The 13,673-nt window shown below is 38.1% G+C and overlaps 1 protein-coding gene across 4 annotated transcripts in view; it reads right to left on the bottom strand.

Annotated features, from left to right (window-relative positions):
* Positions 1-3,040: 3,040 nt before the first annotated feature.
* Positions 3,041-13,673, bottom strand: part of DDX60 (DExD/H-box helicase 60) — a 41,012-nt gene continuing 30,379 nt past the window's right edge. For 3 of the 4 annotated variants that reach the window (XM_052690137.1, XM_052690138.1, XM_052690139.1), the window contains 11 exons: positions 13,353-13,505; positions 13,082-13,186; positions 11,971-12,171; positions 11,340-11,444; positions 10,157-10,298; positions 9,468-9,589; positions 7,480-7,627; positions 6,126-6,268; positions 5,030-5,181; positions 3,886-3,948; positions 3,041-3,771 (listed from right to left, as the gene is read on the bottom strand). In XM_052690137.1, the coding sequence (XP_052546097.1) occupies positions 3,672-3,771; positions 3,886-3,948; positions 5,030-5,181; positions 6,126-6,268; positions 7,480-7,627; positions 9,468-9,589; positions 10,157-10,298; positions 11,340-11,444; positions 11,971-12,171; positions 13,082-13,186; positions 13,353-13,505 (1,434 nt within the window). In that variant the 3' untranslated portion in view covers positions 3,041-3,671. The remainder of the gene's footprint in view (positions 3,772-3,885; positions 3,949-5,029; positions 5,182-6,125; positions 6,269-7,479; positions 7,628-9,467; positions 9,590-10,156; positions 10,299-11,339; positions 11,445-11,970; positions 12,172-13,081; positions 13,187-13,352; positions 13,506-13,673) is intronic. The other variant, XM_052690140.1, reaches the window with a different exon arrangement.

Below are 13,673 nucleotides of genomic sequence, written 5' to 3'. Positions count from 1 at the left end.
TTGCAGTAGGGTTATGGGATAGGAGGGCACGGACACTATCATTCTGTTGAGCGTGGAAGAGCCCTGGGGAAATAAAGGTTGTAGAAGACATGACTAAAAATGGTCTTTCATGTCCCTTTGACCGTATTCTTTTTCTGTGCCGTGTTTAATGGATAAGGAAGGTACAGCTCCTAGTTTACTTTCAATAATTTGATCCATTTGAAATTGGAATACTACCACATTTTTCTTGGTAGTCATGGAAGTATATCAGCTACACTTCTGCAGTGCTACATTTACAAAAAGTGATTTAATTCTCAGTTCCCTTTGGCAGCAATTTGGAAACCAGTAGATAAGTTCTAACTTGTTGTTTTGATGAGATTATCCAGAGGATATAGCCTTTAAAACAAAATCTCCTTCAATCTTCGTGCAACGTCAGGGAAAAAGGAAATTGCACTTCTAACTGTAAGTATTAATTACCCAAAACTCATTGATTTTGGTTTTTTTATTTTTATTTTGTGAAACATGGCACAGAGTAAAAATTGGGTCATTTCTAATCTATTCACCATTCTGTTCTGATTTATTCACCTGTTGGCCAAGAGATGTGTGTGCTTTAGCTATTAGGAGGTGTAGCTGGTAGTGCAGTGCTAAGTTAAAGGTCCTTCCTTTAGTGTTTGCTTTCCAGATGAATGCTGCCAGATCTTACATAAATCCCCCATTATGTGGATATGTCAACTGGCAAGTTTCAGATCATAAATTCTGAAGCAAAACATTCAGTATCCCTTTGAAAATTTTCAGTGGCATCACAGTTCTGTTCTGTTGGGTTTTTTGTTTGTTTTTTTCCAAAGATGTCCAAGTTCACGATCTGACTTCACTTACATTTAAATCTGTGAGGCTTATCCATTTACTCACTATGACAGAAACTTGGAAATACTTAAATTAATGTTTTCTAAACCAATTTTGGTTTTTTCTAAATTTTTGGCAGGAATTCACTAGCACTGTTTTGGTGCTACTGAATTCCTCCATTGAATGGGCTGAAAAACAGTTTCTAGAACTTGCTTATCTTCTCGTGGTGCCTGTGTTGTGGTAAGGAAGATAGCAAAAATTCTGTATTGTTAGTGTTATCATTCTTTATGTTCATCCCTTAAGTGTTTTTTCTGTTTTTTCCTGAGAATTGGTGTACTTTTATCTCAAAACATCTGTATGTTTTTTTCAGAATGCACAGGAGAGAAGTGTTCAAAAAGGTATTAAGTTAAATTCCTGTGAGGCCATTACATGCTGACAGTGGCAGTCCTCATGGATCTCTCTATGATGAAAACAGGAGCAGTGGAGATATACAGTCCCTTAGGAAACTTGTTGCTAGAACATTACATTTCTGAAAATGAGGGGTTGATTATTTTTTTTACATCAAAAAAATCCTCTATGACAGGAGTGTTCAGAAACCCTGCTCAGTGTCTTTAAATTACGTACTTCTGTTGTATCTTCTGTTAATTTCCAGAATTTGCAGTGCTTCGTGAGTTTGATTAAAATTAAATTAGAAACTTTCCCTTTGAGTGGAAGGACATAATTGTAAAATGGTCAAGTACATAAGCAGACTGTGATGCACTGTTTTCAACCAGAGAAATTGTTGGTGCACGGTTTCAGTACAGTCCTGAAGCTGACTTTTCAGGCATGGCAAATAGAGGTCTGAGGGGGTGAGTGACAGTTTGCAGGTCAGCATTTTTCAGGTGAAACAGGGCAGTACTTTGATATTGACCTTCTACGATAGGTCATGGTAACACTACAGCCCAGAGAGGCATTAAATTAATAGACAACTCATTTTTAATCTTTTCAAAAGTTGATTCCTTAGTTGCTTCATCACTTTTAATCACTTTGAGACTTAGTTCTCTGCTTCTATTGTACAAAGTCTTTGTCTTTGGGATAGTCCTCAAAGAAGTGAGGTGTTTCTGACATGCTGCTGAAAGTAAAAAATAGACTGCTGTGCCTAAGGCTTTATGAGACAGTAGTCTTCAACATAAAATTAGTGTTCTCTGATACACATAAATCTGTTTTTTCGTCCATAATTCATGCTACCTTCTCAAATATGGTTTATTCTGACTTTATTATTTGATCAGTGAATTAATTGTATGCTAGCTATAAAGGTTACTCCATCAGGAAACACGTACATGGCAATATATAAATAAGGGCAGTTTTACTCTGGCTGTGCAAGACTTGCCTGTGTAGAACACAACTTGCCAGATGGTAAAGAGTAAGCTTTACTGGGTTTTATTTCCACATAGAATTGAAGAGTTATCTGCCACTATGTTCAGTTCTAGTCCTGATTTTTATTTCATAGGTTTTAAAAATGCAGGAAAACTTCAGTCAGTTAATAGTAGCGCAGCAGCACAGCCTGTCTACGTAGTTTCTTCCTCTCAATATCCCCTACACAACACATCGTACTTGAGAGTTTAATGTTGCTTAGAGAGATTTCAAGTCAAAAACTTCATCAGTGCTAAGCTTAGGAGCAGCAGAACTAGTTAATTCAAAAAAGGATTCTGCATTGTTCTTAGTATATACTTTTTACTTTATCAGTAATAACTTCGTTCAGTTTGTTGACAGTGAGGAGGTTTTAGATGCCCCCACCCTGGAGACATTCAAGGCCAGGCTGGATGGGGCTGTGACCAACCTGATCTAGAGGGAGGTGTCCCTGCCTATAGCAGGGGGTTGGGGCTAGGTGATCTTCAAGGACCCTTCCACCCCAAACCATTCTTCATTCAGGGGCTACAAAGGATGCTTTATTATCCCTCTAAACAGTGAGTGGATGTTGTACCTGTAATATGCTGTGTGCACAGCTACATATTTAGACTACAGGTAGACAAAAATCTGGTTAAACTGAAGAACTATTAACACATGAAAAAGTTGGGGTTTTTTTCCTCCCTGTGAAAACAACCACAGAGCATAGAAATAGAAAACACTTCAGTCAACTTTTGTGACAGAGAACTTGGTCAAGTGCTACGTTAATGGTGCCTTTGATCTTTCTTACTCTTAAGGGTACAACAGGTGAAAAATGAGGCAACGTAATGTGCAGAGCATGTTATTAAACTTTATTTTGATACAAGCTTCTTTATACTTCAAGTTTCGTAGAGTACAGCTGCAGTCAGACTTAAGAGCTTCTGCAAACGTTGAGAATGGTACTACCTATTAAAACCATATAAAATCAATAGAACAGTTGATTTTATTTGCATTGCCAAAGAAATGAGCTGAAAGTTTCCAGTGCTTTCCTACTTGCAGCTGGTAAGATTAGCGCCTCACAATTCTTACACTCATTCATTCTATTTGAGAACTGTCTTAATTTAAAACACTGACTGAAAAGAAAATCTGCTTCCACAATGTGCAATTACGTACTTTTGAAATACATTACAGCTATAATGTAGTAGACATTAGAATTACTAAAACATTAATATGACAAAATGAATTTTCTGTGCTAATCTTTCATTTCTAATAGTGGGTTTTACTAAAATTTTATCATGAAATACATCTGAACATTCAGTCACTTTCTAATTTACAAGATAGCCGATAGTGTTCATATGGTAAGAATATTATGTAGTACTGGTTTTTAGGTTGGTGTTCTTTGATTTTTGTTGGTTGTTTTTTGTGGAGGTTTTTTGTGTGTTACACCCCACCCTACACACAGTCATCCATTGTAAACAAAAGACTCAGACTGCATTGAGTTTACTTTCGTAGACTTCTCCCAGTTTTTGAAATGCCAGCAGAACATTATCATTGGGATCATCGCACAGTTCGCTCAGGGAGGTTCTGTTTTTTACAAAAAGAAAAACAAAAAAGTATTATTTCACTTTTAAGGTGTTTTTTTGTTTATTTTTTTTTTTTAAGGTAGTAAATATTGAAAGCACACGTTGGTCATCATACCTTATGGACTGAATCAGGAGTACAAAATCCTTGAGGAGGTAGTAGGCATCTCCTTCATTTAACCTGAAAAAAACAAAATGTGAAATGGTTATCATCCTACTGCCTTGTTAAAGCCTGCCAAGTCAGTTGAGGTGCAAAGAATGTGTTGTGCAGCCTCGAATTCAGATGTGCTAGTGCAGTGGGGCTCTAGAGTAACTGTAAGCTTCCCATGTAATAGTGCTATGCAGATGCGTGCTTCTGTAGTCATACTAAGCTGTCATGACTCCTCACTCATGGTTGGAAAATTATTTTATTAATATTGGCAACATGGTTTCAGTTTCTAGAACAACTAAGTGTTCCAAAGCTAAACAGGAAGGCAGTTTGCTTCAGATGAAGCTGCTGACTAAATGGAGTAGGAGACAAAGAAGAGTAGCTTTCCATTAATGTCTAAGATTCTATACAAAGAGGATCACTGCATGGTGGAATGCAGCTTAAGAAATCTCACTTCCTAGTCATTAAGAATACCAGGAGTATTGTATTGACAATAATGTATTTTCTTGTCTTTTGATGATGTAGCATTCATGCCAAACTTGTACAGAGAGCAATTCATGGAGTTTATGTTGTCTCAGGAAGCAGAGAGAGGAGGTATTCACAAAACTTAATAGGCTTTGAGAATGAAGGCAAAATGAGAGAACAGTAATTGAATTGTGAGGGCAAGTTGCCAAATGCTCAAAGAAGATGAAGAAAGGAGGAAGCGTCGAAGCAATATTAATGCTAACTTGGAATCATTAGCAAGTTTCGTTTTGCTGGAGTAAGACAAGCTTTTGTAATGATCATCTCCCTCTACACCAGAGTGTGTGGTTTTGATCAAGTGGTACTTGGGTTAAGCTGGCGCGACCTCAAAATAACCTATCACTCCAGTAAAGACTTGGCATTATCGTACTGTTTTGAAAATCCATCTGGCACTTCACAGAAGTTGTCATTAGAATTTACTGTTATCTGTGTTCTGTGTTCATTGTAACATTCAGCTCTAACTGTATTTAATATATATATATATTGCAATCCTAAGTTCCTGAAAGAGAAGGCTTTAAAAACAAAGAGGTGTACTAATACCACATTGAAAGCAATGATACTGTTTCACTGTATTAAAGATGGCAATGCCTACCAGTTATCAGTTGCCACAGCAATCAAGGAGCCGTGCTTGTAGAAGTCTAGCGCGTATGCGTTGAGTGGCAAGCTTCTTCCTTGTTTATCATACTTCTTCAAATGAAGCAGAGGGCAGTTTCTGACGTTAATTCCAAGGGAGCGTAGTACAGCCTGAAAAAAAAAAAGCCTGCTTAATAACTTGGGTTTTTTTGTACTTTCTGTGCCACAAACGTAGAAGCAACTACACACTCCATGTTTCTAATCCTGTGCAGGTCAAAATACCTGCACAAGTACACAAAGGCTGTAGATGGAAGCCATCTTGCTCAATTCACTTACAGTGCTTTGCAACGATCCATGAATAATTTATCTAGGCTGCTAGATTTCTTGAGTTCTACATGGGAACTTTTCCATAAGTATATGCTATGTATTCAGACTGTCTTGCTGATATTTTCAACATACCAGCATTACGCACGGCACATCTTAAGGGTGAAAGTGAATTACAAAATCCAAATTGTAGTCATCTGAGTTACCTTATTCTAATCAGAATCAGGAATGCTGTGATAACTCCCTAACGCTACAAGACGTGTTGAAGGGCACAGCAAAACGCAAGCTAACAGCAAACACACTGATTTGTGTTACACTTTACATACTTCATGTTATCTCACGTAATCTCTAAACAAATAAAGAAGGAAATGCTCAATGCAATAACACATGCCTTACTAAGTTTCTTGAAATCACTGCATAATTGAGTTTATTAAAAAAAAAAAAAAAAAAAAAAAAACAGAAAAAGCCTGGAAGTGTATTTTAAAGCTGAACTTTCCTTGACTTTGAATAATTCACTTAACAGCCAAAAGAACAAAGATCTTTTTCTCAGAAAGCAAACTGCTTTTTTTTTTTTAAAATTCTTTTTTAAACACCCATACATTCTGCGTTTCCTGAGTTGTTATAATTTGGTGCTAATCAGTGCTGGTTCTTCTGAGTCTGTAGTTTGTTTTTCCTAAAGAGAAATCCTTAAATCCTTGAGGCCTGCATGGTGAACAGAGGGAAGAAGATGGTAATAAAACATGGTTATTGAAAGGTAATGAAATTCTGCCCTTTATGAAACAATAACTCACTTTATTAACATTCTCCCCATGAAATAGATCATCATCAACCATTCCGGATATACACGCAAAAGGTGAGACAGCAGATATGCGTTTGGTGTTGTCCATCAAATAAGATGCCAGTTCAGTGCTGTGCCATTTTTCAGATGAGAAATCTAGATGGGAAGTTCCAAACACAACAACAGCTACCATACAGACACAGGCAGTTCCAGCAGAGAATTTTAAAACAAGCAAGTTTGAGATTTATCCACTAATGGTAGTAATTGTAGTTAATCTTCTAAGCTTAAATCCCTCATGGTGTTTGTTTGTTCTTAGGAGGTTCTAAGCAATTGATCACAGTGCATAAGAAAAGGCTTTCTCATGATGAGGGTAACTGCATCTAAATTCTCCTCCCCTCCGTATGACTTAACCTTTCTCCTTGACTTGTGAATGAACAGCAAAACCTAGGAGAGTGCTTTTTCTATTTACAGGTTTTATTGCATCCTATGTTGAAGAAAAACAGCTTAAATAGAAACTTGGTTTCCAAACGGCTAACAATTTTACTTCTTGAACTTCACTTCTTGAACTGCAGCCTTTCCTGCTATCTGTGATGCTGAGTATGCTTTTGTTACACTCTGTGCCATTCAAAAAAACAGCAGCAGTTTCACAGTGTATTTTCTTTGCAGCATTGCTCCAAAGTTTAAGTACAAAAGTCTCTTCTGCTGCTTGAACTTCAGGACACAGTTCAATCTCACATTTCTTTTTTAATAAATCTAATGCAGTTCCTAATATTTTCTCTTGCAATTAAACAGCTTCAGCAAAGTAGGGAGAGTGCAACCACACCTGAATGTTAGACCTTTCATTTCAATAAGAAACTTTTCCACGTTGGTAGAGGGGTAAATTCAGTTTCTGTGGCTCGCATTCTAAATAAAAGTAGTACTCACAAAAATACTCTAACTGGGGATGCTGATTTTGTAAACTCATTTTCATAATTCATATTTTCATAGGGGCTTTTCATATTCTACAGTCTAACACTCTCAAGACTCTGAAAGCTATTCAAGCATTGCAAGCATTTCAGGATGTGCAGAAGCGTTCATTATTAAATAAAAAGGCTTTCAATAAAATTATAGTTGTTTTCATTTTATAAATAATTCCCTTAAATATTAATTTCTGTAAGTTATTAGAACAATAGCAACCGAAGTGATTTTTTCCTGTGCAAAATTGCTACCATATACTAATGTAATTGGTACATCAGGAGTAAAACAGAAACTGTATGTCCCTAACATGTCTAAATTCACTTTTTTTTTTTTTTTTTTTACAAAATGATAATTTATCTTTCCTAATAATGTCACAAATGCTCATTATGCATTTGTTTTTCATTTCCTACCTGTCTTTGACAGTGGAAGTTTGTATTCTTCTTCCATATCTGCCAGCTTAGCTGTTGTCAGAAGAAAATGAGCAAAGTTTTCTTCAACCTTGGTGTTGTACTCATTGACAGCATCTGCAAAGTCTTCTGGCAGATCTTCTAGAAAGACCTGAAATAGCAAGCACTTCATGCCTTAATTCAGGTAATTTCTCCAGATGTGTCACTTGTACTTCGGCACAATTACTGGTACGAACAGCACACGTAAAGGAAAAGAAACTACCACTGTCAACTCTGCCTCATCTGGCAGACCAACTATCCATCTAAAATTCGAGAGTTTCTCCCTGAGATGCACATCTGTTTTAAACAGAAAAAGACACGGAAAGTAAGAAGCATACAAATTCCTTGAATTTTTACTCAGACTACTCAGCTTTATTAAATGATGTTTAGATAGCTAATAAGGTACTTCTGCAGGACTACCTACTCAGATCTAGTTCTGCATACATCAGTGCTCAGGGATTCCCCATCACACGTGAAAAACGCTGGTGCTTTGCTGCCATTCAGAAAGCCCTTTTGTATGAGTAGCCACTTTTCAGAAATTGGTCTTTTTTAGAAACTGGACACAGGAGCATTGAAATGCAAAGAAGCTTTGTTTGTGCTCAGGCTGTAGCTGTGTGCTCTAAAAATGGAGTTTGCATGGAAGAGGCAGCAATAGGATGTTGCACGTGGTGAAACCCTTAAGTTAGGTTTACTTTGGGCATGAGATAATGCTCATCCTGTACTACTGTCCCACTGTTGGAAAAAGATGCTCTTAAGCCTACACAGGCCTGCAGATGGTGCTAATATCCTTCTGGGTCACTGCTACGTGACAGGAAAAGCTACAGTTTCTTAAGACAAAGAAAAAACTCAGTACTTCTAATTAAACAGGACACTCAACTGCTTCTTGTGTGCTTGAAGAAACAAGGCTTCTTTGTCCTCAGCTGGTAAGTACTTTGTTTTTTTCAGAAATTCACACTGGGTACAGGTGTCAAGGTTTTAGCAGTAGGTGCCTGCAGAGGTGGCTACTTTGTGAAGAGGCCAGGATTGCCTGTGATTCAGGTGGTTCCAGCCAGCTCTGCAGCAGACCCAGCCCAGGGCAAAGATGAGCCCAGCAACTACTGCTAAAGGTATTTACAAAAGGCAGAAGTGTCACACAGGCAGAGGAGTGAAGTAAAAGCTGAGAAACTGCAGTTAGAACACCAAGGTCAGGGAAGAAATAGAGAGGAGGTGTTGCTCCAGATGCTGTAACTGGTGATTCTCTACACGCTGTAAAAGAAAGAGCAGTGAAGCAGGTATTTTAACACAGGCCATGGATACAGCAGATGAGTAATTATTTCCGTCCAGCTTGTGGAGAAGTTCATGCCACAGCTGATAGCCACATTGCAGCCTGCAGAGGAGCCCAGAATAGAGCTGCTGTTTATTTCTTGGAAGAATTGTGGCCTGCGGAGTGCCCACGGTGGAGCACATTTATCCAGGAAGAACACAGCTCACAGGAGTAACCCATGCTAGCATGCTAGGGCTGAAATGAAAAGTAAGGAGGAAGGAATGACAATAGTTAGGAATTGACCTCAGCCCTTCATTTCGTGTCCGTCATAGATCAGGGGAAGTAGAATAGTTTGGAATGAAGGGGTGAAGTTGAACAAGGGAAAGCTAAGTAAGGACAAGAAAGGTGGGTTGGTGTTTTGTTTTGTTTTCTTAAAACAGATTTGGGTATTAAGAGGTAATAAGCTAAGGCTGTATGTGAAATTATAACTGGGTAAACAAACTCCCTGTTTTTGTCTTCAGTCATGAAGTTTACAATCTTATTTTCTTACTGTCCTGTCATAGAGGAGTAATGAGGAAGCAGTTGGGGAGGGCAGGGGAGGCAGCTGGCTGCTCAAACTACTGAACGTCCACACTGGCACTAGTCTGACACATGGAAACAAATTCACAGAGGCAGTTCACGACATAAGTTAGAGCAATGCTTTCTCTACCTTGGACTGGTAAAACGTGTGTTTAAATGCCATTGAGCAGGCTGGAAGGTATCTTCTCCCAAATAGATTTGCTAGAACAAGCACTAGCTTCTCTAGGACTTCTTCCGAGAAATCAGTTGAGCCTGTATCAAAGCAGAAAGCACACGGGTTATTTATGAAAACTTAGCCCCTAAAGTTTGCTTAAAATAACTTCCATTCAGGAGTTTCCCTCTCAGTTGCAATAGGCAAGATTTGACTGCCAAACTGGATACAACTGGATAAACAAAGAAAACTCCATGAGGTAATTAAACAGTTGTATCCACAAACTGATAGAGTGTGTACACACATCACATCTTACTGCACAAAACAGATTTTACTCGTGCAACAAGACAGCGATATTAACTACTTTTTATAGTTTATATTCAGAAGTCATTCATATTATTTTCTGTGTAACATTAATGCTCTGGAGACAGAATTGGTTTTTTTCCTAGAATAAATGAACTTTTCTAATGCATAGCATTCTTTTTTCTCAGAAATCCAAGCACATGCAGAGTGCGCACAGGCAAAAGCCAACATGGGGATGAAGGCTAGGTAAGCAAAAGGCAGGAGCAGCAAGGAGGCACATAAGTCTGTGGACCTTTGGGGTTGCAGAGCCTTCCACAGACTCTGTAAAATGTGTGAAGTATTAAGATGCATGAAATATTATTTACCTTCCTTAATTGGCCGGCACAGTTTGTGGAATAAACCTTTCACAAGAAAACTCACTAAGACAAAGTTTGAAGGTTCGTGATAGTGTAAGTGTGTCACAAGCCCAGCAAAACCTACGGGGTTACCTTCTTGATCCAAGTAGCCCTGTTTGACAGCAAAATAAGTTTAGTTGTCAACTTCCATTTGACAAAAACACAAAATGGTGGCATTACATATTATAGATAGTCATTCAACCCAATGCATATGTTGAACAACAAGCTCAGTTTCTTTTTTTGGTTTTTTTTTTTTGAAGCCAAAACTGTGTCATCACGGGAAAATAAGGTAACAAACATCTGAGCATTTCTAGGGAAGATCCTTATCACCTACGCAAAGCATAAACGTTGACTTCATCATTTTAGTACCAGTGTAGATCATGTTGCAAATGACAAGTGCATACTGTCACAAAAGTGATATTTGATGGCATTCAAAAACCATTAATCCAAATGTTTGATAGGATGAGAGCAGAACAAGCAGTGATCAGTCAAGTGTATTGTCACAGGATGTCGAGGTGCTAGAAGTATACACAATTTCAAAAGCCAGGTGAGCTTGTGGAATAAAACTCAATTAAAGGCTATGAGTTCTGGGACACCCTCCTGGCATCACATCCTATAAGCAAGTAAGAAATAGGCAGAGAACCATATTTTTGCAGTTGTTGGGGTTGGTTGGTTTGTTCCACTCTTAAGAAAAGCATGGGAGACAGTATACCATGCACCTGGGCCTGGTTTTGGCCAGTTTTTATGCTAACTGTAACTTTTTGGATATGTTGTTTATGCCTCCTGCAAACTGACTTCAGATTTTCCTATTCAATGGGAGTATCAGGTGAGTCCCCATCTTCTCCATTCCCACACTTGAGTTTATTATAAGTACCGATAAGCTAAGATCCCTTTTAGTATTCTCCTTCCCAGACTACAGCCCCCAGTCTCTCAGCCTCTCCAGTTAAGGGAGATGCTCCTGGCCCTAATCATCACTGTGGCCCTCCACTGAACTTTCTCCAGTGCTTTCCTGTCACTCTTTAACTAGAGAGCCCAGAAATTAAAACACATGGCTCCTAAAGCAAAGAGAACTGAATTATGAGAATCCATAGGTTGAAGGAAAAACAAGCCTGTATTTACACATAAGCATTATCCTGAATGATTTAAAACCTACCTCTTTGATAAGAAACTGCAAAGAAAACATAAAATACATTTTTAAAACTCCAACATATCTTTCTCTTTTGAATGACATCAGCGAGTGCTTCAGCACTGACAATGCCTAAACAAAAACAAAAGAAAATAGAAATGCAAAGAAATGCATATTGTAATAAGCAAACCAATTTAAGATCTAGCTTTTTGATTCCAGACTGCTACTATGCTGATTCCAAAAAAAGAGTAATGCACACAGCTTTCTCATTGTTTCAACTGAGGTCTCACTTCATAGCTGTCTTTGTGAGGGGAAGATACGTTCACCTCTTTTCCTCAAACTAAGCTGGAAATATTGGAAGATTTTCTGATTCTCCAAAGAAGTGCACATACTGTATAGAACAAGTAAAAATGCTCTCCCAATAATAGCATTCCTTTTGACTATGTAGTTTATTGTCAAGAAAGATGGATGAAAACGCATTGTGTGATACCACAGAGAACATGAAAGCAGATCTCACTCTGCTATGCTGCTTCTAAAATCTGTATTCCGACAGACAGCTTACTTTTGAAATGCATAACTTTCTGCTCGTGTTAAGGAGATATTATAACTTAATTTAACTTAGACACAGTTGAATTCATATTAAGAAAAAATATGAAACCTTTGCTCTGGCATCCATTTTGTCATCAGCCTTTGCAGCCAACAGCATGAGTCTCAGTATTAAGGAGATAGTCAGAGGAAACTGGCCTTTCAGTTGAGGTACATTGGATTTGATAAGTCTTTCAACCTTAGCCAATGGAATATCATAGAAGAACACATCTCCAATCATATCTTGTCCCCGTCTTCCAGCACGTCCTGACATCTAAGAATATAATATTTGTACTGTTATTTTAATAACATTATAAAGAAGAAGATTCAGTATGAATGTAGAGCAGAGAAAATGAATAAGGAGTCTACACAAGGGTAAGTTCTTTTGCTTCATTCATCCTTTCTTGCTCAGGTCTATTGTACCAGGACTGCACCAGTAGTTGTCTCTTGAAAGAGACAACAAGAAAGCTGGAATCATCTCATTTATGCACAGCAGAAGGGAGATGCATGGGAGTCCAATTACTGCACAGATACACTCTCTCTTTGAGAGCTACCCTCCAGCTGATGCTTTCAGCTGCATTGGCAGCTTTGATCCTGAGCCAGAGGCAAACTAGAAGTACTTCACGATAACACAGGCTTGAAAAGTAGCAGAAGAGCAGGAAATGGGCTAATGAAGAGTCTGAAGCCTATCTGCTAGACTGTCAAATAGCTGGAGGCAAATGCATTACTGCATTTGCATAGTGCATTCCAAGATGGAATTAACTCAGAGGTCCAGATTTAGTCAGTGCTGTTTATCTTCATCACTGTATCCCCACTGACTGTTCTTAAAGCATTGTTTTTGTTTTTTATTAAAAATCGGTAAGGAAAAGCTAGAACAAAACACCTTTTGTTTGTGCTGACTCCCGTAAACGAAAAAAAACTCTATGCATCTTATTTACAGAGCAATTACAATGCTTTTGTTCGTGAAATAGGTCTTTTGAGGATTCATGTTACTTGTGGGCCATCAGTTCTGATACATTAGTAAAATCACAGTAGCTAAAATCATTTTTGTCGCCAAGGTAAACAGCTAAAATTCAGTACTTATCCAGAAGTACATGTAAAAGAAAAGACATCTGTATTTGTGTTATGACAGCTATGCATCTATTTCTCTTGTAATATAAATAGCACATGTTCTGCACACATACCTGCCTGTAATTTAGTGCATCTAAGAAGACAGAATCATCAGCAAAGACCACAGACCTACATGGCATGTTGATCCCTAGAGCGAGTGTTGAAGTAGCTGTGACCACCTGTAAAATATTAAATACAGCTACATATGAGAAAGGGCAATATCAGATTTCTTAAAAGTCTGTAATATTCACCTTACATTTACCGCTGTTATGTGATACACTAAACTTTGTTTACTAGTATGGAGAAACGAAGCTTAAAAAGCTAAATTAAACTCGATTTTCCAACCTTGATATATCCCAGCCTGAAAAGCATCTCCACCGTTTGCCTTTCCCTCATGGCCATAGCTCCGTGATGATACCCAATGCCCCTCCGTGCCAGCATTTGATGCAGATAACCATTTCTCTGAAACCTAAGCCGGTAAAAAATCTTCCTCAAAGTCTACAAATAAAAAAAAAAAAGCATCAAGCATTAATCATCACCAAATGTCCACACTGAAAATGAAATTGATCTCTTAGCCATTCGAGTCCAAGCATTTGACAGGGCATTTGAAGAAGATGCCTAAAGAAGCAGTAGAGTCACCACCCTTGAGGGTTTTCAATAAATGCA

The sequence above is a fragment of the Tympanuchus pallidicinctus genome, unplaced genomic scaffold (genome assembly GCF_026119805.1).
Source record: "Tympanuchus pallidicinctus isolate F22 unplaced genomic scaffold, pur_lepc_1.0 scaffold26, whole genome shotgun sequence".
In the NCBI taxonomy this organism is placed as follows: Eukaryota; Metazoa; Chordata; class Aves; order Galliformes; family Phasianidae; genus Tympanuchus; species Tympanuchus pallidicinctus.
The sequence above is the reverse complement of the archived record's forward strand: the minus strand, read 5'-3'. Positions and strand labels throughout refer to the sequence as shown.